Source organism: Natator depressus, chromosome 12 (assembly GCF_965152275.1).
Source record: "Natator depressus isolate rNatDep1 chromosome 12, rNatDep2.hap1, whole genome shotgun sequence".
NCBI lineage: Eukaryota > Metazoa > Chordata > Testudines > Cheloniidae > Natator > Natator depressus.
In genome coordinates, this window is record NC_134245.1 from 9,705,827 (window position 1) to 9,733,081 (window position 27,255).

General features: G+C 43.6%; 1 protein-coding gene across 1 annotated transcript; it reads right to left on the reverse strand.

Moving 5' to 3' along the window:
* Positions 1-3,251: 3,251 nt before the first annotated feature.
* Positions 3,252-25,360, reverse strand: TRADD (TNFRSF1A associated via death domain). The gene is made up of 5 exons (XM_074968552.1): positions 25,096-25,360; positions 19,696-19,846; positions 14,541-14,818; positions 11,688-11,880; positions 3,252-8,655 (listed from the first exon to the last, which is right to left on the reverse strand). Exons 2-5 carry the CDS (start codon positions 19,835-19,837, stop codon positions 8,345-8,347), a joined length of 924 nt encoding a protein of 307 aa, XP_074824653.1. The 5' UTR covers positions 19,838-19,846; positions 25,096-25,360; the 3' UTR covers positions 3,252-8,344.
* Between the last annotated feature and the right edge of the window lie 1,895 nt (positions 25,361-27,255).

Consider the following 27,255-nt stretch of genomic DNA (forward strand, 5'->3'; position numbering starts at 1 on the left):
AAGTGCTACAGAAGAGCTAGGGAGCATGAGAAGTATTTATTAGTAGCAGTACTTTTTCATTTTTGACAAAACAGAAAATTTGGAAGGATACCGTTTTTTAAAAAACGTTCATATGGTCCAAAACCCCCAATTGTTTGGTTTAAAAAAAAAAAGGAACAATAATAATTTCCACCAAAGCATTTTCACCAGCAATACTGACCACACAGATGTAAAGGTGATATCCCGTAAAGCTTTCTAATGGGGACAGGTACAACTGGTCAACTTCAGCTACTAGTTAGTCCGTTGAAACAGAACAGCTTATTAAGAAGTAATGTGACCAAGGCAACCCTCCGCCAGCCTTTAGCATTACCGGCCTTATTCTTTCCCCGTGGAATGGCAAACTTCCCACTGATCCCAGCGGGAGCAGAACTGAGCTGTGAGTCAGAGAAAGGGCTGTGCCTAATTTTCATTTTGCCCCAGAGGATATAGATAGCCATGCTGGGAGTCTGCCCTGGAGTCTGATACTTGGCTGGATACTGCATTGCATTTCCAGCCTGAAGCCAGCCACTTGTGGAAGAAGGCACGACCAGCACACAGAGCAGCAGCTCCCTAGCTCTGCCCCTACTTTTACAATGCTCCCTCTGGGCCCCAGCCACCCAGAGTGGACACGGAAGCATGCCATAGACTCGCTGCTCCTCCCCTCCTGTGAGTTTTGGGGCCTCCCTGTCCCTTTGCTTCCTTCCACAGGATGAAGATAAACAGGGAGCCTCCTAAGTATTAACTCTCCTCTGTGGGTAGCTGCTGCTGCTGTTTCGAGACCCATGCAGTGGGGCCTGGAAGGTAAGGAGAGGAACAGTGGCCATGGGTGGACCCCTGTCTCCTGACACTGTTACCTATTTATTGTTTCCCTGGTACCTTGTTCCCCGCTCCCATGTGTCTGTTTTCTCCAGCTGTCTCTTGTCATGTGCTCTGAGGCCGAGACTGTCATATTTTTGAAATGTGAGCATATAGCTTCTAGCACCATGGGGGCCTCAGTCTCAGCTAGGGGATCTCGGTGCTACTGCGGTACAGATAATTAATAGTACATGGCTTTTCCAGGACGTTCTGCAGATGGAAGACCCAGAGGAGCACTGACTGTTGGCCAGAGGGGCAATAGATCCATCCAGAGCTTTTGATAGACAAAGGAATTTTCCGAAGCTCCGTTACTCAGCACATGGAGAGCGTGCTAACATTGACACACTGCTGGGCTTGTTTAAAGGCCTCACTGGAACGAATAAGAAGAATTTGATTTTATTAGCTGTTTGCAGATTTACTGTTTCCCGTCATATGTGCTGGGCTGTACAGGGTATTCTTTGGGCTGGCACTGGTTCTCCAAGCCACTGCATGGCATCTTGTCCCTCAAGGGTCACTGGACAAGGTTGGGCAGAAGGCTCAGTCTGGCATGTGAAGCTTTTAAATGAGCAAAGTCCTACCCCACTGAAAGAGAACCGGAACTGCTCATGATCAGATCTGGCTGATGCGTCAAACATCACTCTCGTCCATCACTAGGGCAGAGAGCCCTGCACTCTGAGCTCCTACCCCGATACATTGATCTATGGGGTTAGTATTAGAACAGCGTGATACGTGGAAGAAGGATGGTCCTGTGGCTGAGGCATTGGACTGTGGAGGACTGGGTAAAATCCTGACTCCACTTAAGTCAATGGTAAAACTCCCATTGACTTGAGTGGGAACAGGATTTCACCCCTGGGTTCAGTTCTTGGTTCTGCCAAGACCTCCTGTGTGACCTTGGGAAAGCCACTTAATCCCCTCATGGCTCAGTTTCTCATTTGTAAAACCAAGATGATCATTCCCTACCTCTCAGGGATGTTATCAGGACAAGTTCACTAACATTTGTAAAATGCTCAGATACTGTGGTCAGTGAGGGCCATGTAAGTGGACAGATAGCTCACAACTTATATCATGGCACTGAAATGAAGGGAACTTTGCCTGTCTTCAAGTTTTGTAACAAACCTCAATTTCTGTCATATTTGCTGACAGGCCCATCAGAGTTATAGCTGGAACCTCTATGGAACTTCGTTGTGATGTGAAACCAGAGCATTTAACTGGGGGGGCGGGGGGGGGGGTGAGGAAGCAACCCTGCAAACCAAAAACCATTGAAGTTTGCACAGCTGTCACCAGAATCCAAACCACATGGGCTTTGCACATCCCTGTTTCTGGACAGCAGGATTCTCCTTAATATTATTATTTGTATTATCACAGTGCCTAGGAGCCCTAGTCACAGACCAGAACCCCATTGTGTTAGCTGCTGTACAAACACAGAACAGAAAGTCCCTGCCCTAAAGAGCTGACAATCTAAGTATCTCCAGGATCTTTCAGGTAGATATGTTGTCAGAGCCGGTGAAGACAGTTATACGCTCAGAGCTTCCCATGACGCACTCATTTCTTTTTACCGTTGCAGCATCCCATACTTGATTATATTCCTCTTTTTAATAAGTTTTATTGAGTAAGAAATAAAAGCTGAGGCAAAGAAAGCCAAACTAATTTATTTCGCTTTCTAAAGACATTGTAAAAATATGATCTGATATATCAATATTCACCAAAAATACATGTTTCTTTATAGAAGAAGTCAGAAAAAATAGAACAAAATGCTTTCCGATATAAAAGACAAATACTATTGAGGTTACATGCTGTAAATTGGGTGCACATGCTCCAGCGCTGAAATCCCTCAGCACTGGAGCTGCAAACTGTTAATCTCGATCTGGAGCTGAACTTCCAGGGAATCCATAGCTGGAGTTTCAGCTTGAGATTTTCAAACCTGACTAGGGAATTGAGCCACACAGCTCTTATTGAAATGACTAACTGTTGCGTGGCTCATTCCCCTAGTTGGCTTGGAAACCTCAACCATGGTTTAGCCCTTAGTAGAGACAGGGAAAACCTACAAAGCTTGGATCCAGACCTGAACTTGCCCAAAATTTGGGCCCATTTTTAAACAAAAGACACAGGGCCAGATCCTAAAGCAGTAGCTCCACTGAAGTCATAACCTCTGAGGGCCTGGCTCGTGGTGAAGAAACCCTGTTCTTTCCCTTTCCAGTGTCTTTCTAATGTCTCAGTGGCTTGAGGCACAAAACATTATGATCCTTTCAAAGACACATTTTTATAAGAGAGGTTTCAGAGTAGCAGCCGTGTTAGTCTGTATTCGCAAAAAGAAAAGGAGGACTTGTGGCACCTCAGAGACTAACAAATTTATTTGAGCATAACCTTTCGTGAGCTACAGCTCACTTCATCGGATGTAGCTCACGAAAGCTTATGCTCAAATAAATTTGTTAGTCTCTAAGGTGCCACAAGTCCTCCTTTTCTTTTTATAAGAGAGTTTCTAATCCAAGTAAACAAGCGGTTTGAGAGCATTCAAATGCTTTTCATTGCCACGTGCATGGTATCTATGTTTTTTGTTCAGATTTTAAGTGGAATGTGTGCGAGGGTGTGGATGGGGTGGGGATTGAGGCTCAAATATTCTGGGCTCCCCTTTGAAGCTGGAGAAAGACTTGTCCATCCTAGCAAGGAGGCCCACAGCATCTCAAGGTGACCCTTCCAATTTCTGTCACCTAAATGCTGAGGCGAGAGGCACAGGTAATGTCTAAGAGATCATCCCCTCATCTCTTTCTAACAGGGCCTCAGCTCTTGGTAGTTCAAAATCTGAGCATTTTGATTTTTATTGTTTGAATAAGCCCGCAACTCTAACCCTACCTCTCAGTAACGGTGCAAGATATGTCTTGTTCTCAGCCGTGTTTTCCTCTGACTTCTGGGTTATTTTGACATGGTTCTGAGACTCCCTGGCTATAAAACCCAGTGTTGCCAACTCTCTCATTTTTATCACAAATCTCATATAGGTGTTTTTCTTAAAGCCCCAGCCCCCGGAATCATGTGACTATACCAGAATTTCAGCATACATTAAAAAAAACCAAACCCTCCAAACCTTAAGTTTCTAGCCCTCATGACTGCAGAGATAAGGTTGAAAATGTAAAACCCTAAAAATGCACATACCAGATAGCAAATAAAAAGAACTCCAAATTTATTATTTTTTAAATCTCATGATTTCTGAACACTTGTGACTGGCAATACTGAAAACTTTTCATTATTCTTGGAATTGTTCGCAGCTCTTAGATTATAAATCAGTCCATCATGAGTATGTGGCATGGGTTTGGACTGAAGCTGGAATGGGGTATCTTTCTGTCATCTACCATGGTTTCTAAAGCATCCACCGTAGTGTCAGTTCTCCTTCAAGTGGAAGAATTAATCTAGGGTGTGATTTTTTCAGCACTGTTGAATGCCAAACTCTCACTGATTTCTGAAAATCACACCTCTGATGACCAATTTGATATTTGCAGTGGTGTTGTAGCTGTGTAGGTCCCAGAACATTAGAGAGACAATCTTTTGAGCTTACATTAAGCTCTTCTTCAGATCTCTGTAAGCTTGAAAGCTTGTCTCTTTCACCAGGAGCAGGTCCAGTAAAAGATATTACCTCATCCACCTTGTCTCTCCAATTGATATCCTCTTTCATTACACCTTTAAACAAAGTTGGATTTACTTAAGTCATAAATCTAGTTTAGACAAGGGGGTGAGGTAATATCAATGAAAGATATTACCTCACCCTCCTTGTCTAATATCCTGAGACCCACATGGCTACAACAACACTGCATATAAATCTAGTTATGTTTTTATGCCAAAGTGGACATGGTGGCCATTTAAAACTTCATCCTCCTCTTTTAACAGCCATGTAAACGCTTTCACTCAGCTATGCCAAAACAAGGCATTTAAAGCCCTGTTTGGATCAATCTCTTCTTCCCTCTGCCAGACTGAAAAGAGCCTGTTTCAAATCTGAGACATTGCAAACACTACAAAAACAATCTGTATCACAAAAAAAAGCCCTATTGGAGTTTCCCCTGTGAATTTACTTTGGCCTCATCTCTGTTGTTTGCTTAATATTTTGCCCATTTATTTTGTTTTTTTGTAGCTGATTTATTTGTTTAACATTCTGTGGCATTCAAAATAATAGCACGTTTGACCTTGAAGAAAACCACAGGTATGTCTTCACAGATTCCCATTGATATAGGACCAGTGTCAAGGTGCAGGGAAAAATTCAGTAGTGATGCAAACCATGGTGTACACCGCACAAGTGGGCATTAGATGACTGGTGTAAGTGGTAAAGAAGCATCCCACTTGTGCCTATTTGGTATTTAAGTGTGTGCAAAAAAATGTGTGTACCTACCACACCAAAGGAGAAGAAGGAAGTTAACCAGGAAAAACAACTTGCAGGAAGATGTGTGCCTCATTAGCAATAAGTGACATGGCAGACAGGCAGAGTTACAGGAAACAGAACTTTACTACCTTTGCTGACAGGCCAGCCTTGCATGCTGAGGATCTACTGTGTGTGTATAGGAGCCTGGTCCAGCTTATATGGCTGATCCCCTGGAGCCTCACCAAACTAGGTCCCTCCTGAAACCTGACCCTCTTCCTCCAGTTCCACTCATCATACTGTAGAGTGAGGTAAAACAGCCCCACTCTTGTATTCTACACATTTTTGTTAATTTCTTTTCCTTTTGCCACCTCCTCTTCTTCCCCTTCATTGTGTCAGTTACACTCTTTTGGCACATCCGTGTAAATCAGGCGTAATTCCACAGACTTCAGAGAAGTCACACGGGTATAGAACAGAGGTGAGAGCAGAACTGGACCGCTACTGAATGCCAAATTAATGCAGCTTACTCTGTACCATTACATCACATGCTGAATTTGTCCCAGAGACTTCCATGAGAGTTACACCTGCTGACACTAGGTCTGAATTTGGCTTAAACTGCTAGATGGTACTAAAAGTCACATGGTCAGAACAGCTGTGGGATAGGAGGTTAAGCAGGTGTTGGTTTGAGGCCAGAATTCACCATATCTAGGGCATGGCAGCTGATTCTAGAAGGAATGATTGATGAAAAGATGCTAGGACATACAGCCATTCCCAGTGATCCTAACCCACTGTGCATAATCCTGACAGCACCGTTATGTCATGCCACTGGAAAACCCTCTTACTTCACCTCTCTGAAAGAGGACACCTGTGAATGCTATTAAAAATGATGTTATCCTATATGCGCTGCCAAGAACTCGAACACTTAATGCACTTTTGAGAGGAAATCTGTGAGTAAGAGGGAACACACATGACTAGCACTGGCAGAGGAATAAAAAGCACAGGGTTGGTAAATTCATGCGTGCTCCATCCATGGATGTAAAATGGCAACAGCAATTTAAGATTTTAAGGCAGACTCTGAGGAATAGAATGGTCGATTTTTGACTGCAGAGTGTTGGCAGGTTTTTCTCCCCAGGATGGCTAGCGCTGATCTGAGTAGAAGACTGGGCATGCAGTTAAGTTAGACTACAGACTAATAGCGTAGGAATGTTGGATTAAAAAGTGACAGGACAGCATGCATATCATCTCGTATTCTAAGAACCATTACTGTAAAATGCAATTGCAAAATAGATATTTAAAAAAAAAGGGGGGGACCAGCAGGAATGTTGACTGACTTAGTGGAGACGGGCCCAAAATGAGGTTCCAATCCTGCTCTCTTTGAAGCCAATTGCAAAATAATGGGAGCAGCATCGTACCCTAAAATCCCATATTCAAATTTTATATGTCATATATCCTCTTTGGGATTAACAAACCCTGCACGTGAACACACATGACCTTGGGGATTTGGAATTAGATCCAAAGGCAAACTGTCTCAGGTTCCAATTGAATGGTCAGGCTCAGTTTGTTCTAGGCACTCGGATACCACCGGGACAAACATAGTATCATTCTAGCGGGTGGGGAGTGGTATTCCTGTGAACTCTGATTTGAACCTACATCTGGATCCCAGGCCTGAGCTCTTCCTTATCAGGGAATTTCTTTGTCTCAGCCAAAGGTTACAGAAGTGCTTATAGGAATAGGATAAAACATTATTTGGTTTAAAAGGACATCCGCTCTTGCCCATTGGTGAACCACTGCCCTTGAGAGGTAGAGCAAGCAACTTTACATGAGTACACACACTGGCAGATCCACCCTCCCCCCAAATCTGAAATGACCCCCATGGACTATCTCCTATTCCATGATCATGAAAGGAGGGGGAGGCTAAATGGAGTCAATGAAAGGCCTAAAGATAAGTAAAAACCGGCCAGGATGCCACAGGTAGGATGCCACAAGAAACATGCTGCAGGAAAGCAAGCTGGATAATCACGTTTACGTGATACGTGATTGCTTATGCTCCCTTATATGTTGCTGTGCATTTCCTTATGGGCTCAGGCACAAATGCTGCTCTTGTTACAGCCTGGGCACACCTACTGAAGCCAGTGGGGTTGTCATGATCTAACAGAGAGCAGAAGTTGACCCTAGCTCTTTTTTTGTACTTTCCCAAACTTTACACTTGAAATCCAGAATATGTGAACCTGGCACCCCAGGCCCAGCTGATTCCTGGCTGTCTCAGAATCTCAGCATGCCAAAGAAAGATGTCGTGCAGGTCCTGACGGTCCTGGTATGTGATGTCCCAGAGTGCTGCATTCTGGGGCATCTCTAGCCACGCCAAGGACAGTTTTTAAAGAGAGCCGGTGATGTGATGAATGGACCTTGCGGCCCGCTTAGAGGCGTCATTCAGTGGGTAGGGCCTTGAGTTGGTTTTGACGTTGCAGTACACCTTTAAGAAGAGTTCGCCTGCTCTTCCTGCTTATCGACACCTGCAGTTTGTCCCATTGCAGCTGTTTGCAGCATGAGAATTGAAACTTTCTTAGAGTAACGAGGATGCCGTCAGGTGGGGAGAGCAAGGAAAGAGCAGACAAGCTTTTTAGTGGAGGAGTCACTGTTTACATGAAATGTCCTTATTTGTGAAGAATGAAGGGGGCGGGAATACACCTCCAAGAGCGTACTATATTCAATCAGCAGAATTATTTCTAAGCACCTGTAGAATGCTTCCCAAAGGACTTTCCTGAGACCACGGTTGCTCTTTAACATTCACCATGTTGGCATAATCCGTAGGCCTGGGCTGTAGCATGGTCAGGTGCATTGCAACATGTCGCCCCCGGGAGTAGTGACCGGGAGCCAGTTGGAAGCCATTCTCCCCAGCCCGTAAGCAGCACTGTCTCCTGGCAACGATGTGCAATGAAGTATGTCAGCGCTGTGGTAATTCAGTACCCAGGCTGACTTCGTAAATGCACAGCGGCTTTTTCTTGGGCATTCTCCGCTAGTAGGATACCATGGTGGTTAACTGAGCTCTGCATTCCTGGGACGCTGGCAAGAGTCTTGGAAACTGTCTGAAACGGGCAAGATCCAAGTTCCGCTGGCTTCTCCATCCCTGGTCTATGACATGTCGTTTTCACTAGGGTGGAGGCCCAGGAGTTCCTCTGCTAAGGTTATGAGACTGTTTTCCTCCAGGGCTGCAATCAGCCTCTGTAACGTGGCTCTCTTGCCCTCTGACTGGATAAACTTGAGAAGGAGCTGGTACGCTTGCTCGTACAATCCCTCTCGGTCATATTCGTGGGCCAAGTTGTCAATGACAGGATCCCGAAGGGCACGACAGTTCTTCTGCAAAGACCTACCCACCTGCTTCCATTTCTTCGACACGAGCTTGGCAAATTTTTGATGGTCATCTGGCGTGAGTGTTCTGTTGGCTTAAAGGGAACACGAAGTGCTTAACACGTTGGGGTCCCAGTTCATCACTGCACTGACACAATGCAAGGCCACGTTAAGGTCTACATAATATTTTGTGGAGCAGAGACCTCAGTATGGTAAAGGATAAAACTTTAGTGTGTGTGTAATGTATTAAACTCTGTCATGGAGTTGTACCCACCCTTTGTTAGCTGGAGTTTTCACTAACTCACTCCCGGAAGAAGCATCATGCGTCTTGTGCCACACAGTGACAGTATTGAATTTAAAGGAGTAAATTCTGCATGAAGAGGGAGTTATGCCCAGAGATCTGTGCTCACTGAAAACACACCCAAATCAGCGTATACGGGACAGGGAAGCCATGACAACTGAACTGACCTGCATTAATCATTCAGCAATGCTGATACTGTGACCAACTTCCCCACATCCTCCAGGGTAAAAAGCCAGCTGATTTCAGTTACAAATTTCAGATTTTGAAATCGGTGCCATAGGAATTTGTTCTTATCGGATTCTTACGTTCGTGCTAATCCACCACGCAGTATCTGATTGTGGGGATCTCTATAAGCACAGGGTGTAATTGCTCTTAGCGTTTCTGAGTCGCCTTTCATCTGTACCTTTGGTCGTAACAGAAACTATAAAGGGATGCTGCTGTCTGTGGTATTATTAGCAGACCTGATAATGTGTTTATGATTCATCCCGAATGTTGATTTTAAATGAAGTATCAGTGTTTCGCGACCAGCAGAAGAGTCATTACTGCTGAGAATCGCTTCTCCCCTCGCCCTGTCTGGGAATATGAGAGGTCACGTCCTAGGTAACTTAGATCTACAGGTAGTGACTATGTGAGGAGAGCAGGGTGCATGTTTTACAAAGACTGCTGAGCAGGGAAGGGCTTGAAGTCCACAATTTACACTAATGAACATTCCGCGTCCAGTCATTCCAAAGGACAGTGCTATCTTCACTAAGTGGCAATTAGTAGAAACTTATTTGTGACTGTTAAAATGTGCCATCTTCTGGATTTGGGCATCTAGCACCCGCTTTCAAGACTAGAGGATAGCGACCTGTGTAAGGGAGAGAGTCTGTACTTAATAAAGACCTTTCCAGCTTGATGTCCAAGGCAGCCATGTGTTTAGAGTGCCCCCGTGAGGCCAGTCCGGGCTGCACATATTGTTAAGCTGTCTCACACCAGGGCGGAACTATACGTTTGTTTCATGGGGTTTACTTTTCTCTTGGATGTTCCCCTTTACCTTATGCTATCAGTCCTTGCCCTTTTAAAACCCTCAGGCTCGTCTTTCTGATCTTTTTCTCTGTTCCTTTTCTAAACACTCTCAGCTTCCTTCTGTATCTGTTGACTCCTGAAATAGTGAATCAGGGAGGGCAGATCCCACCCTGCTTTTTACCTGTAAAATCCTTATATGGGGCTAAATCATACTCAACGGTGACCCAGGTGGGCTCTGCCCACAAACCCATATTGCAGTTTGAGACCATTCACAAATATCTCTGCTCAGGAAAGAGCCGAGACTGGAACAGTGGGGATGTGGCAGCTCACGGCTGGGGTACACTGGCAGAGCTGTGAGGGGAACCCTGGATGGCTATCTCCCCAGTCAGTACCATTTGTCCTTCATTTTCAGGGGCCCTACCTTCATGCAAGGGTTTGTCTCGGAAAATGGAAACTTCTTCCTCTTACTTGTCCATTCAGAGCACGGTTACACTGGAGTGTTTACAACGGCCCCGATACAGCTGCGCACCTGTAAGCTCTCTAATGTAGCTGCCCGAAGCTGAGGGGAGAGAGCTTCTCCCATTGGCTAAACTACTCCAGCCCCCGCGAGCAGCAGTAGCTATGTCGGCGGGAGAAGCTGTCCACACCGGCGCTTATGTCCGGGTAACTTAACGTCGCTCCTGGGAGGTGATTTATTCCCGTTCCCAGAGCTGAGTCAGGCCACTGACTGACCTCACTTGTGTGTTGCAGAGGGATATAAACCCTCCTGCATCAGGGCACAAGCATCAGGTAAGGCTATGGCTGGAGATGGGACACTGGCTGGCACAGGCCAGGGCTCCAAGGTGGCACCAGGCATTTTCTTTCTCTCTCTCTCTCTCTCAGGTGCTTGGCTGGCTGATTTCTGTGCATTTGCTCAGAGACCAACTGATCACTATCTGGAGGATTGGGAAGGAATTTCCCCCCCAAATCAGACGGGCAGTGACTGGTGGATTTTCCTCTTCAGTGTGGATCTTCCTCTTCAGTGTGGATGTGCAGGTCATTTGCCAGGATTATCTGGATACCTCTCACTGAATCATTTGCCTCCTATTGTGGGGGCCTTGGGCACTGGTGCACCTGGGTCTCTCCTATTCTCTGCCTGTAGCATGTAATAGTTCAGTCTCCTGTGGGCTGTGATACTTTGGTCTCAGAGCAGTTATTGGATTTAGTGTGCGGGTGCTGGCATGTGGTACGCGGGAGGACAGGTTAGATGACCTAGTGGTCTCTTCTGGCCTTTAACTCTGTGACTGTAAACCAGCCTCTCATTAATGGGATTGGGAAGAACCTTTCCCTTAGGGTAAATTATATCCCACAGCTGCCTACTGTGGGGTTTCTTGTACCTTCCTCTGAGGGAACGTCTACGCAGCAGTCAGGAGGAGTGACTGCAGCATGAGTTAGCTGAAATAACAAGAGTAGTGTAGACGCGATGGCACAAGCTAGCTGCGCAATATGTCCTGGGTTGGACTGTCCTCGGGTGGCTAGCCCATGTGGCTGTTTTTAACAGGCTAGCTCCATCAAAGCCAGCTGGGTATGGCTATACCTGCTGCAATCACACCTCCTCACTACAATCTAGACATACCCTACAGTGCCTGGTGCTGGCTACAGTCAGAAACCGGACTGCCTTGGTCTGACCCAGTATGGCAGCTCCCATGATCATAATCTGGGAAATTCTATTCTTGACTCATCCAGAACCAGTGCTTACTTCCCTAAACTTTCTCCTTTATGGTTTGAAGAGTGGAAGACCCAGGGCTTTAAGATTCTAACAGCTCAGTTCTAACCACTCACCAAATTGTTGTTCCTGAAAGATGAAGGTGGCTCCAGGGAGCAGAGAGCTCCCCCCAGAACAATAAGGCAGAGATGAGGAGTTCAAAGAGTTGCAGTTGTTTGAAGGGGTCGAGTTGTTGCTCTCCTGTCGACAAGTCAGGCTCCTGAAAGATTCCTCCAGCTCTGCAATTTCCTCGTCCCTCAGGCGGTCGGGCTGTAAGGCAAACAGTGCCAGTCATTGCTGGTGCATTCTCCTTCTCATGAAGTTGTCAAATCAACACGAGATGCCTTTCTGAAAGATATGCTTTGCCTAACACAAGTTACTGGTCTCAATACAGTTGTAACTGGATGAAATCTATGGCCTGATATACTGAAGGACAGACTAGATGAGCTAATAGTCCCTTATGGGTTTACAGTCTATGCATTTGCACTAAATAATCCTCATTTTTAAAAGGCTCTTTTCCCCCAAACTTTCCCCTATACTATTTTTCCCCACACAAGGGTGCAATAAATAAATCATAAAGTGGAGGGAAGCTCATTACTGATAGATACTTGTATTCTAGGAGCACCCAGAACTCCAGTCTCCACTGAAGTCAATGAAGCTATGTTGACTTGCACCAGCTGAGGATCTGGCTCAAAGAGCAAGTGGCAGACCTGGGAAAAAAGGCCAGGAATAGAGCAGGCTGCATCTCAGAATTTGTTTCATGGGTAATATCGACACTTCGCAATTTAATTTTTGTTCTGAATCAGAACAAAAACCAAACATTTTTTGAAATTTCTTGTGAAACAGAATTTCCAAATAATTGTGATTGAGGAAAACTTTTGTTTCAAAATGGCAAAATTTCATTTCCAAATTTATTTTAATTTATTTTTTCATTTGTATATTATTTTTGGTCATTTTTCCATTCCGTGTCAGAAGTCACTACTGCTACTGACATGTCATGATATGTTGTTCGCAGTATCATAGTAGCCATGTTGGCCCCAGGGTATGAGACAGACAAGGCAGGTGAGGTCATATCTTTTTTTGGACCAACTTCTGTTGGTGGGAGAAACAAGCTTTTGTACTCCGCAGAACTCTTCTTCAGTTCTCTTTTGTTTTCTTCAGGACCTCAACCACTTTGTCTCGTGTCAGAATATGACATAATTTAATAGCTGAAATATTCTATTTTATTTTAAAAATCATTAAGGGCAGCAGCTACTTAGTACTGACTGAAACATCATATTGTCTGTTCTAAACCAAAGTGTTTCCTGTTTTCTGTTATAATGACACAGTGTGACGCTCGGGCCAAAAATTCCTGACCAGAGTTAACTAGGAGTTCGGACTCCTGGTGCCCTACTTTAACCACCAGGTTACACATTACAGTGAAGATTAGTCACTGCACGAGTCTTTCCCTTTAGCTAATGGTCCTTAGTACCGCGCAGGGGACAAACACACAGGGGAGAGCATGCTCTGTTGCTGGGTTTTTCAGATTTACACCAATTGAGTCAGTTTTGGGAGCAGAGAAAGAATCCATCTTTTCTCGGCTTGTCTGCTAATTCAGCAAAAAGACTAGGAAAGGAGCAGCAGGCAAAAACTGACGGGATGCATAATATAGCCTTTTGTTATCTCCCATAATGATGTGTTTGCCTTTCATTTCCTGGCAAAAAAATCAATCCAGAGATGCACTCACCCCCAGCAGGTACAACAGATATCTGGTTTTGGGGACACTGAAGATGTTTAATAGCTACCATTTTGAGCTAGTGCAAATTAAATTCCAGGTGAAACAAGCATCTAAAGACAGCACAGAGGCAAGGAACAGGAGACAGAATTCAATTATTTAATCTATTTCAGAGGCCCTATACTCTAGTGAGCTAAGCGGATCCCAAAACAGCAGCCTCTAATATCATTAGCAAGGTTTGGAAACTATTCAGGAATGCTTAGCAATCGTTTGCCAGACTATTAAAGCCAGTTGCTGGTATGACACATGTAAAACTTGCATCTCTCTCAACTGGAGTGGGTCCACATCAAGGATAGCAGCCTCCTACTGCTGCCAGCTCAGGTTTTAGATGTCTACGTCCTGGTGCTGAATGTCCCAGTTCAAACCACGCTGACAACCTGTGATGCATAGTGGTTGTGCTTGCCCCAGTTTTTAGGAACTGTTCCAAATGCTACTTTCAAAGGAGATGTAGGGGAGGCAAAAGCAACATTGGAATAGATGGTCTCATGAGTGTAACGTGGCACTGCTGGGTTTTCTTACTGATTCACTTATCTGGCAATTCAGACTTGTTTGTGCCTCAGTTTACCCTCCATACACAGGGTATAATAGAATTTCCTGCCTTACAGCAGTGCTGAGCTTTAATAGATGCTTGTTCAGCACTTTGGGACCCCAGGATCTAGAGACGTGCCAAGTATTACAGGCAAAATATTTAATATTCTGGCTGTCATTTATTTATCCTCGGTACTTACCTGGCCCTCATTGCCGTAATGTCTGAGCTCCTCACATCCTTTGATGTATTTACCTCATGGCACCCCTGTATGGTTGGAAAGTGCTATTATCCCCATTGTCCAGATGGGAAACTGAGGCACAAGAGAGGCTACCAGCTAGATTTTTAAAGGTATTTAAGTGTCTTGTGGCATTTTCAAAAGCACCTTACTTTTGAAAATGTCACTAAACTCCCATTAGTTTCAATGGGAGTTAGGCACCTAGGCATTGCTGAAAATCCCACTAGGCATCTACCTGCATCTTTAGGTCCTAAGTATCTTTATATATTTGGCCTTAGGTGACTTGGCTGGGATCACACAGGAAATACATGGCAAAACAGGGACTTGAACGCAGGTTTTCTATGTCCCAGCCTAGGGCCCTAATCACTGGACCATGCTTCCTTCTAATGTACCTTTTCGTTGTAGATACATTCCAAACAGCGCTCCTCCTCGTTCAGCATGTGGTCCAGCTGCTCACTGCCAGCCTTCAGCTCCACTTGAACAGGTACGGCTGTCATTGACAGGGTGACTTGGAGGTGTTTCTGCAGAGACTCCCGGAACGACCCGGCCCGGTAGCTCCGAAGGAATTTGCGGCAGTTCTCTCGCATGCAGAATTTAAGCTGGATAATCAGGTGCGGCTCACTGCAGTGCACCTTGAGCATGTCGACGCCATGCAGGCCGCCGGTGGAATCTGGCACAGAAGAACAGGCAGAGTCAGGTTCTTGCCATGAAACAGATTGTCCACGTGAGCGCTGCCTGGGTGGTGACTCGCTCTATCTCCTCGAACTTTTGGTGACAGATCTGTGCCTGGATAGCCTTTCTCTGTGTGTGTTTGTTTTTATTTATTTTTATTTTTTCCTGTATTATAAATTATTCTGGGTTGGGGAGCTTGTATTTGAAAGTGAGAGGAAAGAGGTAAGCTTTAACTGACTCTGTGCTATGCATGGAACCCATTTGAACTGAAGCATTCAGTCCAAATTATCCCACAGCTGAATCTGTCAGAGATCCATTAATATTGCAGTTCACAGACGGGGGCATTATCTGGCTCCCTGCAACAGGGAGAGACCATTCACATTATATCTAATGTAGAACGCAGGGTGCACTCTGGTGCTTTGTCTGCACCAGCACGATTACCCAGTAGTAACAGCAGGGGTCAGCAGTGGAAGAAATAAATCTGCTGAAAAGAGAGGAGCTGAAATCAGCGGGGAAATCAAGTGTAACAATGCTATGTGCTCAATCTGCAGTTAAACCACCCATATGCAGCTGCACCGGGTGTCAGCAACAGGTAATTCTGCTGGTGTCACAAGCCCAATGGGAGAAACTAACTATGCTAAACTGATTAATTAACTTTAAGATCTAACTACGGGGCAGGCAGACTTTACCTCAGAGGAGATTAAAGAGGGAGTGTTCCTCTCCCACATGGCCAGACTGCTGTCGAGGTAAAGCTATAGGTGAGATTCCACAAAACATTTTACCTGTCCGCTTCCTGCTTGCAACCCCAATCCTCCGTCAGCTTTGTCTACGCTAGAAAGAGTTTGCCAGTATTGCTATTCTATATGACTGGCTTCACCAGTCTAGGGTATACCAGTTCCCTGACCAAAATAAGCCATACCAGCAAAAATACTTTGTCAGAATAACCATGTCTACTCTAGGGCTATTGCCGGAATAGAAATGTCATTAAATCACCCACCGAAGCGACACTGCTGTACTGGCAAAAGTTTCTAGTGTAGACCAACACTTAGTAAGGTTTCAGTCATGCACCTTCAATGAAATTATCCTTTTATTCCCTTGTTCCCTCCCTTGTGTTTGGAACTGTGGCTGAGATTTTGGAACTGTGTCCAGATCCCTGAGGCCGCTCTGAAAATCTCAGCCAGTGTAAATAAACCCTATATCTAAAACCTCTCTGTCTGAGACTTTGTCTTTACTGCACACAGATGTATCTGTTACACAGAGATAGCTAACTCGATGTAAAATCCTAATGGAGACAAGGCAAGGATATTTTTTACCTCAGTGTAGTTAGCCAAAGTCAACCCCCTCCCTCACCCACCTCTCAATGTAGGGTTGACATTGCACCCCATAATGCTTTATGGAAATATGCTTATGAATGTATATATGACATAACTGGAATATGTTTTATACTACATATGCCATGTAACGTATCTCTGCAAAGGTTATGATCTACTGAATGTATTCATCCCAGTCATATGCATGTATCATTTTTATATTCAAAGTTATGAATATTGGCTGTGTACTTGTTTGATTTTAAGTAGCCTTAGTAACACATTTAGTCAGCTTCTTAAGAAAGGAATTTGCAAGTTAAGTGCCCAATCAAGAAACACTTAACGGACAATGGAACCTTGGAAGACTCCAATCTACATAAGGGGATGTTCAAGGTAGCATGTAGGCAATGGCTCCAACTTGTAAGGAACTGAGTCATGCATGGACATGTGACTTGCCCATGTGACTCCAAAACTCCATCTTGGAGCTTTATTCTGCTTAGGAGAGAGGAGGGGGTCACTACCCACAAGAGAAAGTCTATTTAAGCCCCTGGGAGACCCCTCCATTTGGTCTTCAGCTGGCTCAAGAGATAGCCTCTCCTCCCCAAAGGATACCTGAAAGAAACTGGAACAAAGGACAGTAACTACAGGGGGTGTGAGTGATTGTTGGACCCAGACTAGAAGGAGGCTAGTCTGTAAAAGGAAGCTTACTGGAACATCTCTGAGGGTGAGATTTCATCTGTAATCATTTTCTTACTGTATTAGGTTTAGACTTGCGTGTTTTATTTTATTTTGCCTGGTAATTCACTTTGTTCTGTCTGTTATTACTTAGAACCACTTAAATCCTACTTTTTGTATTTAATAAAATCATTTTTTACTTATTAATTAACCCAGAGTATGCATTAATGGCTGGGGGAGGCAAACAGCTGTACATATCTCTCTGTCAGTGTTATAGAGGGCGAACAATTTATGAGTTTACCCTGTATAAGCTTTATACAGGGAAAACGGATTTATTTGGGGTTTGGACCCCATTGGGAGCTGGGCACCTGAGTGTTGAGAACAGGAACACTTCTTAAGCTGTTTTCAGTTAAGCCTGCAGTTTGTGGGATGTAGTTCAGACCTGGGTCTGTGTTTGTAGCAGGCTAGCGTGCCTGTCTCAAACAAGGCAAGGTTCTGGAGTCCAAAGCTGCCAGGGAAAACGGGCTCAGGGACAGTCTCAGCACATCAGTTGGCAGTCCCAAGGTGGTTTCTGTGATCCAACCTGTCACAGTTGGTTTCAATCAGCTATATTGAGGTAACAAATATCTGTGCCGTGTCTCGGCTCAGCAGCCTATGTCCTATGTCAAAGTGGATCTGTTTGTTCCTCATTAGTCCAGAGCACTCGAGTTCAGCCCTGGCATCTCTAGGATCTCTTTGTTTTACGTGTATGACAAGGCTTTTGCCCTGCCGTGATGTACCACTGAGATCCTTTATGTATTACTGGTTGCATCACAAGGTGAAGTTTGGAACGGCTGTAAGACTGGGACATCTGGGGAGAGAGGCATTCAAATTTGCTGTTATTACTGATAAATAAATGCCCTTTGCCCTGTAGCTCTGCCTTCTCATTCCATTTATCAGGAGTACAAAGAGGCTGATTCAACTGAAGTTTGCACAAGAGTTTGATCTGGGTGAACAGGTACTGTACAAACATGGAAAGTTGTAATGAATTGCGTAAAATGATCTTTATGGCTGTTGCATAGGAGACGACTTTGTGCTTATCTGCTCTGAATACCCAGGTCTCATTCCTTCTTTAGGTCTGGCGATACAGTGCAGAATGTAGTGCAATTAATACAGAAATGGGCAAAGCTCTTGTTCACGTATATGGCCAGATTCACCAGTACAATCTGGCTGCTTTGCACCACTTTGGTGATGCAAAGCAGCCATAAATCTGGCCTAACCAGGCAATCAAGCCAGGTTGTCTGCTGCTTTGTATCGCTGGAGGAGCACAAAGCATTTGCAGCGTGCCAATGAATCTGGCCCAATATGGTTAGATTGGTGAGAAAAGGCAGGTTGTACTTATAGAAACCCAGCTAAAGGACACACTGGAGAGTTGGTTGTACAGTAAATGATTGACCCTAAGATATTCATTATGGGGAGAGAAAACAAATGTGATAGCTGTTTTAAATTATTGTTATCCAGGGAGTCAATATGCTGCAAAGGATCACAGCTGAGATGTTTCTACCGTTTGTAGCTCAAATCCTGTGTTGGTGTAAATGGGCACCATTGCATTGGCTTTGTTGGAGTTGAGCCCATTTACACCAGTAAAGGATTTGGCTCAATATGTTTGATAAAAGGAAGCCGAGAGCAAATTATCGGTCCTTTGCCCCATGTATTCTTTCACTGGTAATTTTTCCCATATCCAGAATTTCCCACACTTGACAAGTCTAGTTTTCTAATGCAGGGTAAGTGAGGTTTCATCACTGGGCTGCAATTGTGAACCCAGGAGTAAAAAGTTGGGTCAGCTGTTGTAGCCAGCTGCAAGCAAGGAAAAGTTAGACTGGACCAAATTCCTCTCTGTTGAAACTCCACTGACATTGGAGGGGCTAAAATTGTCCTGTCTTGGTTTCAATGATTGTTCAAAAAAAAAAAAAAATCTGGACTCTAAGCAATTTGCTAACTTTGTATCCAAGTGTAAACGATAACGATTTGGAACCTGAAAATAGTGGCGATCTCTTCCCTCTAGTGTATCAACGGCTAAGATACTGGGAAGGGTGATCATATGAGAGGAAGAATGGCTTTGTGGCTTAGGCACTGGATTGGAGCTGGGCTCCATTCCCCACTCAGCCACAACCCTTAGGGCTCAATCCTGCAAGGTGCTCAGCTTTCTGATCCTTCTCCAGCAAAACACTTGAGCAGCTGCTTAATTTTAAGCATGTGAGTAGCCCCATTGGAGTCCTAATCTCTCAGTGCACTAATTTCCCATCTGTGAAATGGGACTAATGCTTCCTTTCTCCCACCCATTGTCTCTTGTCTATTTAAACTGTCCCTCCCTTGAAGAGTTTACAGTCTCTTCCTATGTGTCTATACAAAGCATAACTCAATGGCAACCAATCTCATTTGGGACCTCTGGGTGTTATTGTAGCACAAATAATTTATTAATAATATATCCAGAGTGCACTTATCTATGTCTGTGTCTGGTGCTATCAGTGCAGAGCTCTGATTTAACCAGTGTGACATCAGTTTTACCTAGTGCTGCAATGAAATGGAGAGAGAAGGATTAACTTTATTACTGGACAGTAAGTGGTCCAGCAGGTGCCAGGATTCTGATTGCCCCAGTGCTTGAATTCAAGCCTTGGAAGATCATGGCTTGAACTTCTCTGTAAAAGCCCTGAGAAGTCTACAATCTTCAATGAAATTAATAGGAAAGGATGGGATATGACCCATGAAATTGCAGTTAAGATTCCTAAAAAATTCCCTGTGTTGTGAATCTGTCACCTTTCTCCAAGCACCAAATCCCTTGAAAATTAATGTAGCAAGTAAAGAAATAAGACACTGTGATGTTTCCATTTGTATTCAGTGCAATGACACATACCTGCTAAAGCCAACTTGAGGGCCTTGAACACGCTAGACTTCTGGTGGGAGCTTTCATAAAGAGAGGGCAGGATAATCTTCTCAGATGTCGACTGGAGGAATAGATAAGCGCTGCCAATCCAGAGATCAGAGCTGTCTGCCATCCTCAGCACCTAAAATACCAGGTATGTGAGCACAGTCTGTTCTGGAGGCAGCCATGACAAAGCACAGCAAAGTTTGTAACAAGGATGTTAGTCGGAGGTGGTTTTGTTCTATCTGAAAACGTGCTATAAGAGAAAAAAACACTAACAATCATGAGATTGTTATTGGCAAAGCTAGTGTAGCCTTTAAGGGAATTATAATCATTATCTCTTAAAGCAAAAATTGATAGAACATTGTGCACCAAAGAAAGAGTCATTCAGTATCCTACACTGAAGTCCCCCGATGGATAGATTTCTAGTTCAGAGACACCCTGAGTTCAAAGGTGAGAACCTGCTGAGAATTCACCAGTCAGGCCTCTAATGATCAGGTCTAATGAGCATGAGAGGTGCTTAAACCCAGCTCCTTTCTTCTGCACAAAAAAAAATATCCAAAGGTAAAATCCTGGCTCCATTGAAGGCACTGGGCAGGATGATCATTGATTTCCTTGGGACCAGGATTTCACTTCAAGGCTTTAGATAATGCAAAAAGGAGGCTGGATCTGGTTCTTCGTACTCTCAAGTCCACCATGAGAAACCTTCATCTATATCATACAGTGTCTTGAACTCACACTGGTGCAGCCTGGCTCAGTGAATATAGCACACTGGGTCCCGAAGGCAAACGCTGCCAGGCTTGGCTAACCCACCAAGTCAGCCAGTTTGGAGAGCCCGAGTCATCTTTGCCAAGGGGATGAAACTGAACTGAGTTCTCTTTCAGCATGGCTGAACTACTGGAATGGGAGGATGATGGGAATTTACTACTTTCCAATCTCTGTCGTGACATTCTTATATCTTTAAAACATTTACCCCCGGACAGTTTCAACTAGAGAAATATCTGATAAAAGGTCATGCAAAAAATCCCCTTAAAATAATCCTGAAATTCCCTGTGATACTGTCACTAGGTTTGCATTTTGTAACCCTGCGTATGCTTCTTACCACAGTCCTAGCTTTACAGTGTGCCTTGCTGGGAAAGCCATTCAATGGCAGCAAGATGTGGTGGGTGGCCCAGAAGTCAGCCAAGCCCTCAGAAGGTGGGCTTCTATGAAGGTGCTCCTTAAATATAAATACAAAGGAATCATCTCCAAAGCAAAACCAATTTCAGCCATGAACAATTGCATGGCCCAGGATAGGAACCAGTTGCAGACTGCATGGCTTAGCTACTGAAGAACAAGCTCACCTATCAGCAATGTTTTTATTAACACCAGTCAGATAATATCAACCCCATGCAGAGAGGAAATTTGATAACATCTCTCCATCATTGTCAGGCACAGTTTCCAAAGTGAACCTGTTTCCGTTAAAATGAAGAAAACTTGGCAGTCTGAAGAGTCGATAAGTGGCCAGTTTATAGCTTCACCACGTCAGTCGCGCGTGAGATGCATGACACCTGACAGTTCTGGATGTTCCAAGTATTGGCATGTTGAGGCCTGCTCCAACCCCAACTGAGGACAGTGGAAATACTCCCTCCACATCAGTGAGGGGCTGGATCAATTCTGAATGACACAACAGGCTCCCTCCTTTTGCACAGACTGTTTTATAAATGGACGTAGTTGCAACTTGGATCCTGTCTCCACACTGGTGCGTTTTGATCAGCAGCACCAGGATACTTAGAAAAGTTCCTTTTGCATTGTATTCTATCAGCCTTCCCCAGAGATGGCTGATAGGTCTCGTATATATTCAAATGATAAGACTGTTTAGTTGCCCACCTTATTCATATCCCTACTATAGCTTGGCTGGCTAATTCTAACATTAATACCAAACACAAAAACGTGCACCAAAACTTCCAGGCAAAACAATCCCCAAATCATAGGTGCTGGGGATGGAAAATTCCTATCAGATCATCTAGTCTGGCCCCTGCCAATGCAGAAAGGAGAGGGTGTATCTAATAATAACCTGATTGAGGCATACTGAACTTTTTGTTTTCTGTAGCCACTAGTTTAACTTTTTCTAACACACCAGGGATAGAACCTGGGACCATGAATCTGGAGACACTAAAGAGCCAGGCTTGCTAGCTGAGGGCTGTAACAGCGTCTCACCCTCTGTGGCGTGGGTGCAAGGGGTGGGTGGGGCATGTACCACACGCTAATCAGTGAGATACATACGCTCTCCAAGGCAAAGGCAAGGGCAAGGACCATCTCTTAGCATGTGTTTGTACAAGGGGTCCCCAACTGGGGCCTTCAGACACTGCTGAAATATAAATAACAACAACCAGTCCTGAGATCTGTGCTGAAATATCTATTGATCTGTCTAGAGGCACGTATCTGTGTGTATGTTGGATGGAAATTTCAGAACTGCCGGAGTGATTTAGGAGTATAAATCCCAAGGACTTGTGTTCCTAAGTCACGTAGATGCTTGTGAAACTGTCACCCAGAGGGGAGCAAAAGGAGGAGATGAGTTCAAGCTGCAAAGTTCAGATCTGGTTCTGTATGCTCCCAATTCTGGTTCAGGTACGTCTGTCTCCTAGTGTCTAAGAGAGGGAGAGCAAAAGAGAGAGAGTTTCCTAGAAAACTAGGTATATGGGAGGGAAGAGAAAAGAAGAGTGTGATTTAAACTGCAGAGAAATAGGTCACCTTCCACATGCACACAAAAAAGAACTAAAAAAAACCCCCAAATAAAAACAAGGTGCAGAAGGAGTGTGGTATCCTGCCCAGAGTTGAACAAGCAATAGATGTTTTGGTTCAGGGGCTGAACTGGCGGGGCAGGGGGAGAGAGAGTGAATGGTTCAATTTAAACTGAAAGTGAAGTTGTTTGGGGTTTGTTTCCAAATTGAAAAAAAAAATCATTTTGAGTCTACTGATTTAGTTCAACCCAAAACAAAATCTGCTTGGTGTTTCTTTCTGGGTGTTTTTTACTTTTTGGTTTCGCTTTTAAAAATGAAACCATTTCAATGACATACTGTTTAAAAAGAAAAAAGGCAAAACATTTGATTTGAAATGGTTGAAACCAGATCTGTTGACTTTTTTTTTTTTTTTTTTTTTTTAAATCATATATTTTTTCCAGCCAAAGCTCTCTGGGGAATTCAGCCGGAATTTGCGATTAGTTTTGGTGCCCTGAAAAAAGCATTTTTCAGCAATTTTACAGTTAGTCAAAAGTATTCCCCCAGCTCTAATCCTGGCTCTCTCTGCTGTCATTGACAGAGCATGTACCCAGTTTTCTTTATGTTGGCTCTCAGCACAAGTCAGCTGGTGGGATTTTTAAACTTTCTCCTAGGCTGAAAGATTGGTTTGACATGCAAGTTCCACAGGGGCACCTGGGAATTACACTGTAGATGCCAAAAACAACTCTGAAGGTAAGCAGCACTTTGTCATCCCAGTGACCTTGCATCTTTTTCACGGAACACACTTCCATGACCAGAAGACTTACTAACAACAGTGGGTGGGATTCTCAGAAGCGTTCCGTGTTGGCCTACCTGTGCGCTCAGTAAAGTCATTAGACTTCCGCCACTGAGCTCAAATAGAAGTCAAGCCAAAGCTGAGCACTTTGAAAATCCCCCCCCCCCAGCTATGTACACCTGAACAATATGTAATTCATCATCTTTCCTGCCTCGTCTCTTACCTTTTGCATCTGTCACCTGTCAGTTCATACTTAGGAAAAAACTAACACAGCCTGTCATTTTTAGTTTAAATATCAAGTTAGTTACTGAATTGAAATGATGCTAGCACTGACTCGGTTCTTTGCTTTGGTCAGTTTCAATAGAGACCCATTCCAGTTATTGTAACACAAGAAATTTGACCTGATTTTTGTCACACTGTGTTTCAGGATAGTAAATTAGGTATCAAAGTATCTTATTTGTCTTTATTATTATTTTACATATTGGTTGTACTATTGTAGCATTTAGGAGCCTTAGTCCTGGACCAGGACCCCATTGGGCTACATGCTGTACAAACAGAGCAAAAAGATGGTCCCTGATTAAAATGCAAACAGAATCATCATAGTTCTCCCTTTGATCCTATAGAGAGGCCATTCACTTGGAGTAATATTCCTGCTATGCAACATAATATTCCCTGTAGCAGAATGCTCCGTTAATAGCTTTTGCATAATGTAATAATCCTAACTTTCCATAATCCCAGCAAATGGCATAGTATCCCAACAGCAGGTATGAAGAGTGAGTGGTATTTCATTTTCTAGGAGTTGGTCCAAGCAAAATATTTTTAATCCTGTCTTGTTAATACACAGATTCAGGAAGGGAAAGGTAGCCATAGTAACAACTCTAGCAAACCCATTAGGATCAGCAATACAGCGCAGAATGGCTTATTAAAATCAGTGGGATTTGGTTTACTAATATGTGAAAAAATATAGTGTGAAAATAGGGCAGAGACTTCCTTCAGTAACACATGTTGACTTTAAAAAATCTCTCTGAATTCAGTGGCCCATGTGAAATGAGTTTTGGGAGTCTCATCTTAGTTCCTAGTAAACAAATGCCTCTCAGCAAGCCACCCCACAGCTAGCATTGCTGGCCTGCCAGCAGGAAGCAAAGAACTGATTCATGGAGACTGAGCCCCACCTCTTGCTACATACAGCTGGTCTGGGGCTGCTTGGAGAAATTTGCACTGGATTTGCTCATTCAATGCCAGTTCTGTGGAATGGACAAGATCTGGGGCTGTTAATTTGGCCCATTTTCACCAGCATTGTTTTTCCTTGACTGAAAAGGTCCGTTGGGTCAATATCACACATGTGCAATAACTACCTATCATGCTTTAAAATCTCTGGGCCAAATTCTCTGTAAATACATGCCACTCAATTGACTTCAACAGCATTTCACCCACTTACACCAGCAGCTAATTTGGCCCTATATTTTATAAACAATAGACACAGCACCAGAAAGACTCAAGCCCCGGTGTCAGACCGATAGATCTCAAAATATTTGTTCCAAAAGATGAAACTCTCTTTTTTCCCCAAGGCCAGAAAGTTAGCCTACGGGTGGGTGACCCTGGAAATCTGCTTGTTTCAATTTGGTTTTGGTTTTATTTCTTGATTTATGATTTCATAGGGGGAAAATCGAGCTAATTTTAAATTAAACCAGTTTGTAAAAACAAATTCCCCATTTGGTTTGGGTCTCATGTGGCAAGTTTCACGCTGATGGAATTTGGGGCAAAGCTCTCTGAAACCAGAACTTTCTTGGCAGCCGATTTTTCTTTGCAGCAAGCACAGCTGATTGATCACAGCAAAACCACATTAAATGTCACGCCCACCAAAAAAACACCCTCCCAGAACTCATAGTAATTTACCTTGTCCAGACACCCCTTCTCACGCTTTCAGATGCCCTTCACTTCCGCCTCTGTTCAGAGCAGCAGGGAAAGAGTCACTAAAAATTCCTCCTGGTCATGTGGCTTTACTGAGAGGCAGCTGAAGGCGAGAAACCAGCCCCCCAGTTTAGCACTGCTGTAATCCTAATACCAGGAGCAAGGAGTTTAAGACAGAAAGGGTAAAATCTGGCATGATGGTAAATCACTGAGGCTCAGATCAAACTTATGTCTGAGAAAGTACATTTCCCTGTGTGCTGGGGTTGTACCTCCCCTTCAGGTTTAGGAATCAATGTTATTGGCCAGAGCACTTGCCAGTCCTATGAGCCTGGGTTAGCAGCAGAAAGCTGTAACTGAGTGCTAAAGAAGGAATTGTGTGCTCTCATCAGATGACTCGGTGAACCAATCAAGTGGGTTTAGGATTGTCTGTTTCAGGAGATCTCTTTGCTCTGACGTGAAATGGCTTTCCATGCCTCACAGTGAATGCAGAACTGTGCACCAAGGTTTATGTTCCTCATAAAAATATAACATACAAGTCACACAAGGTAGCTGTAGAAAAGCGCATCCTCTAGTCCTGGTCTTGGGCCCAATCATGCCCTTTTTGAAGAGCCGCAAAAAATTACCAGGATTGTGAGAAATGCAAGCCTATTTGGGGGAAAGAAATTCCAGCTTTTGAAGTCGTTTTCGTTTCAAAAGGTTTGACGCTGACCCCTTAATTTTGTTTTAATTTTTCATTAGTTTTTTTTTTTTTTAAATCCTCCCCCAAATTTTGTATTAAACTGGTTATTGACATTTTTCATTTGCTCAGAACTTGGTTTTTGGTCAATTGAAGATTTTGTAATGCTGTTTTGGGGAAAATATTGAAAAAAGCACACACCTATGTTTAATGACATTGTTCACTAAAAAGTGGTTTGTCAACAAAAAAATTAATTTAACAAAAAAGCAGACTTGCTCTATTTCTTTGGGTGGGTGTGACGTTATCTAATTAAAATATGACCATGCAAATCATTGTTGCTACTACCAGTTATATAGTTGCAACAAATCTTATACAAAGTGTGATGCATGGCCAGAAAGGGTTAAGCATCCTGCAAGATAAATGACCCAGATTCAATCTTTAAAAACATGTTATAAAAGTATATAAATGGTAGTTAGGCTAGAACTTTGAAATGCAAACTTGTATTAGAGGTGATACCAATTTTATGTGTTTACTTATATCACGTAAACAGACAGATTCAGAGATCAAAAAGGAATATTATCATTTAGATGAATCTTGGGTGAAATAATGTCATTGTCTATATGTCTCTTTAAAGTTTGTGATAGACTGCCTAATGGATAAATTTCCGTATATTAATCTGTGCAGCTAATTACCAGTGATGCTTAGGAAATAGGTCTACTTCAAAATCTCCAAAATTGCCTATTGTTCGCCTGAGGACTTCGAGCTGTCAAAGAAGACCTGAAACTGTGTAAGAACATCTAGGGTCCTGATCCTTTTTATCTCAGATCTGCTTGATGCTTCATGCAGGGGAAACTTAAGCCCAAGATTGAGATCTCTAGTCCTAATCTGGAATCACCCTGACTATGAACAGTGAACTATAAACTATGGACTATTTCTGAAAGAACTCTTTGCAACTACAAAGCTCACCATCTCTTCTATGAATCTAATCTCAAGAACTGTACTCATGTTTGTACGTATATGGATCTTTTAACCAATACTCTCTCTCTTTTCTTTTTTAATACATTTTAGTTTATTTCATGAGAATTGGCTGTAAGCGTGTCTTTGGGTAAGATCTGGAGTATTTATTAACCTGAGAGGTAATGTGTCCGATCCTTTGGGACTGGTAGAACTTTTTTATATGATGAATAAGATTTTCAGTAATTCTCATCATATTTGACTTGGGTGTCTGGGTGGAGGCCTTACGACTGGGTTACTTTAAGGGAGCTGTGTTGTTGGCTTCTGGGTAACCAGTGAAGTATTATAGAAGCTGTTTTGTGCTGGCTTGGTAAATGGAAGTTTTGGAATATCCACCAGCTTTGGGGATTGTCTTCCCCATTCTTTGCCGTTCACCCTAATTGAGTGACCTCAGTTGACTCCCCTGGGACTCTGGTCACAGTGGGATAGGAGTGCACATGGGATTCAGGAGAGAA

Excerpts from the sequence above, each read along its gene's own strand:
- TRADD (XM_074968552.1), bottom strand. The coding sequence starts at position 19,837 with ATGGCAGACAGCTCTGATCTCTGGATTGGCAGCGCTTATCTATTCCTC. Across the intron at positions 14,819-19,695 it reads CCTCAAGTTGGCTTTAGCAG|ATTCCACCGGCGGCCTGCAT; the intron begins GTATGTGTCATT and ends CTTCTGTGCCAG. Across the intron at positions 8,656-11,687 it reads CTTTCAGGAACAACAATTTG|CCAACAGAACACTCACGCCA; the intron begins GTGAGTGGTTAG and ends GTTCCCTTTAAG.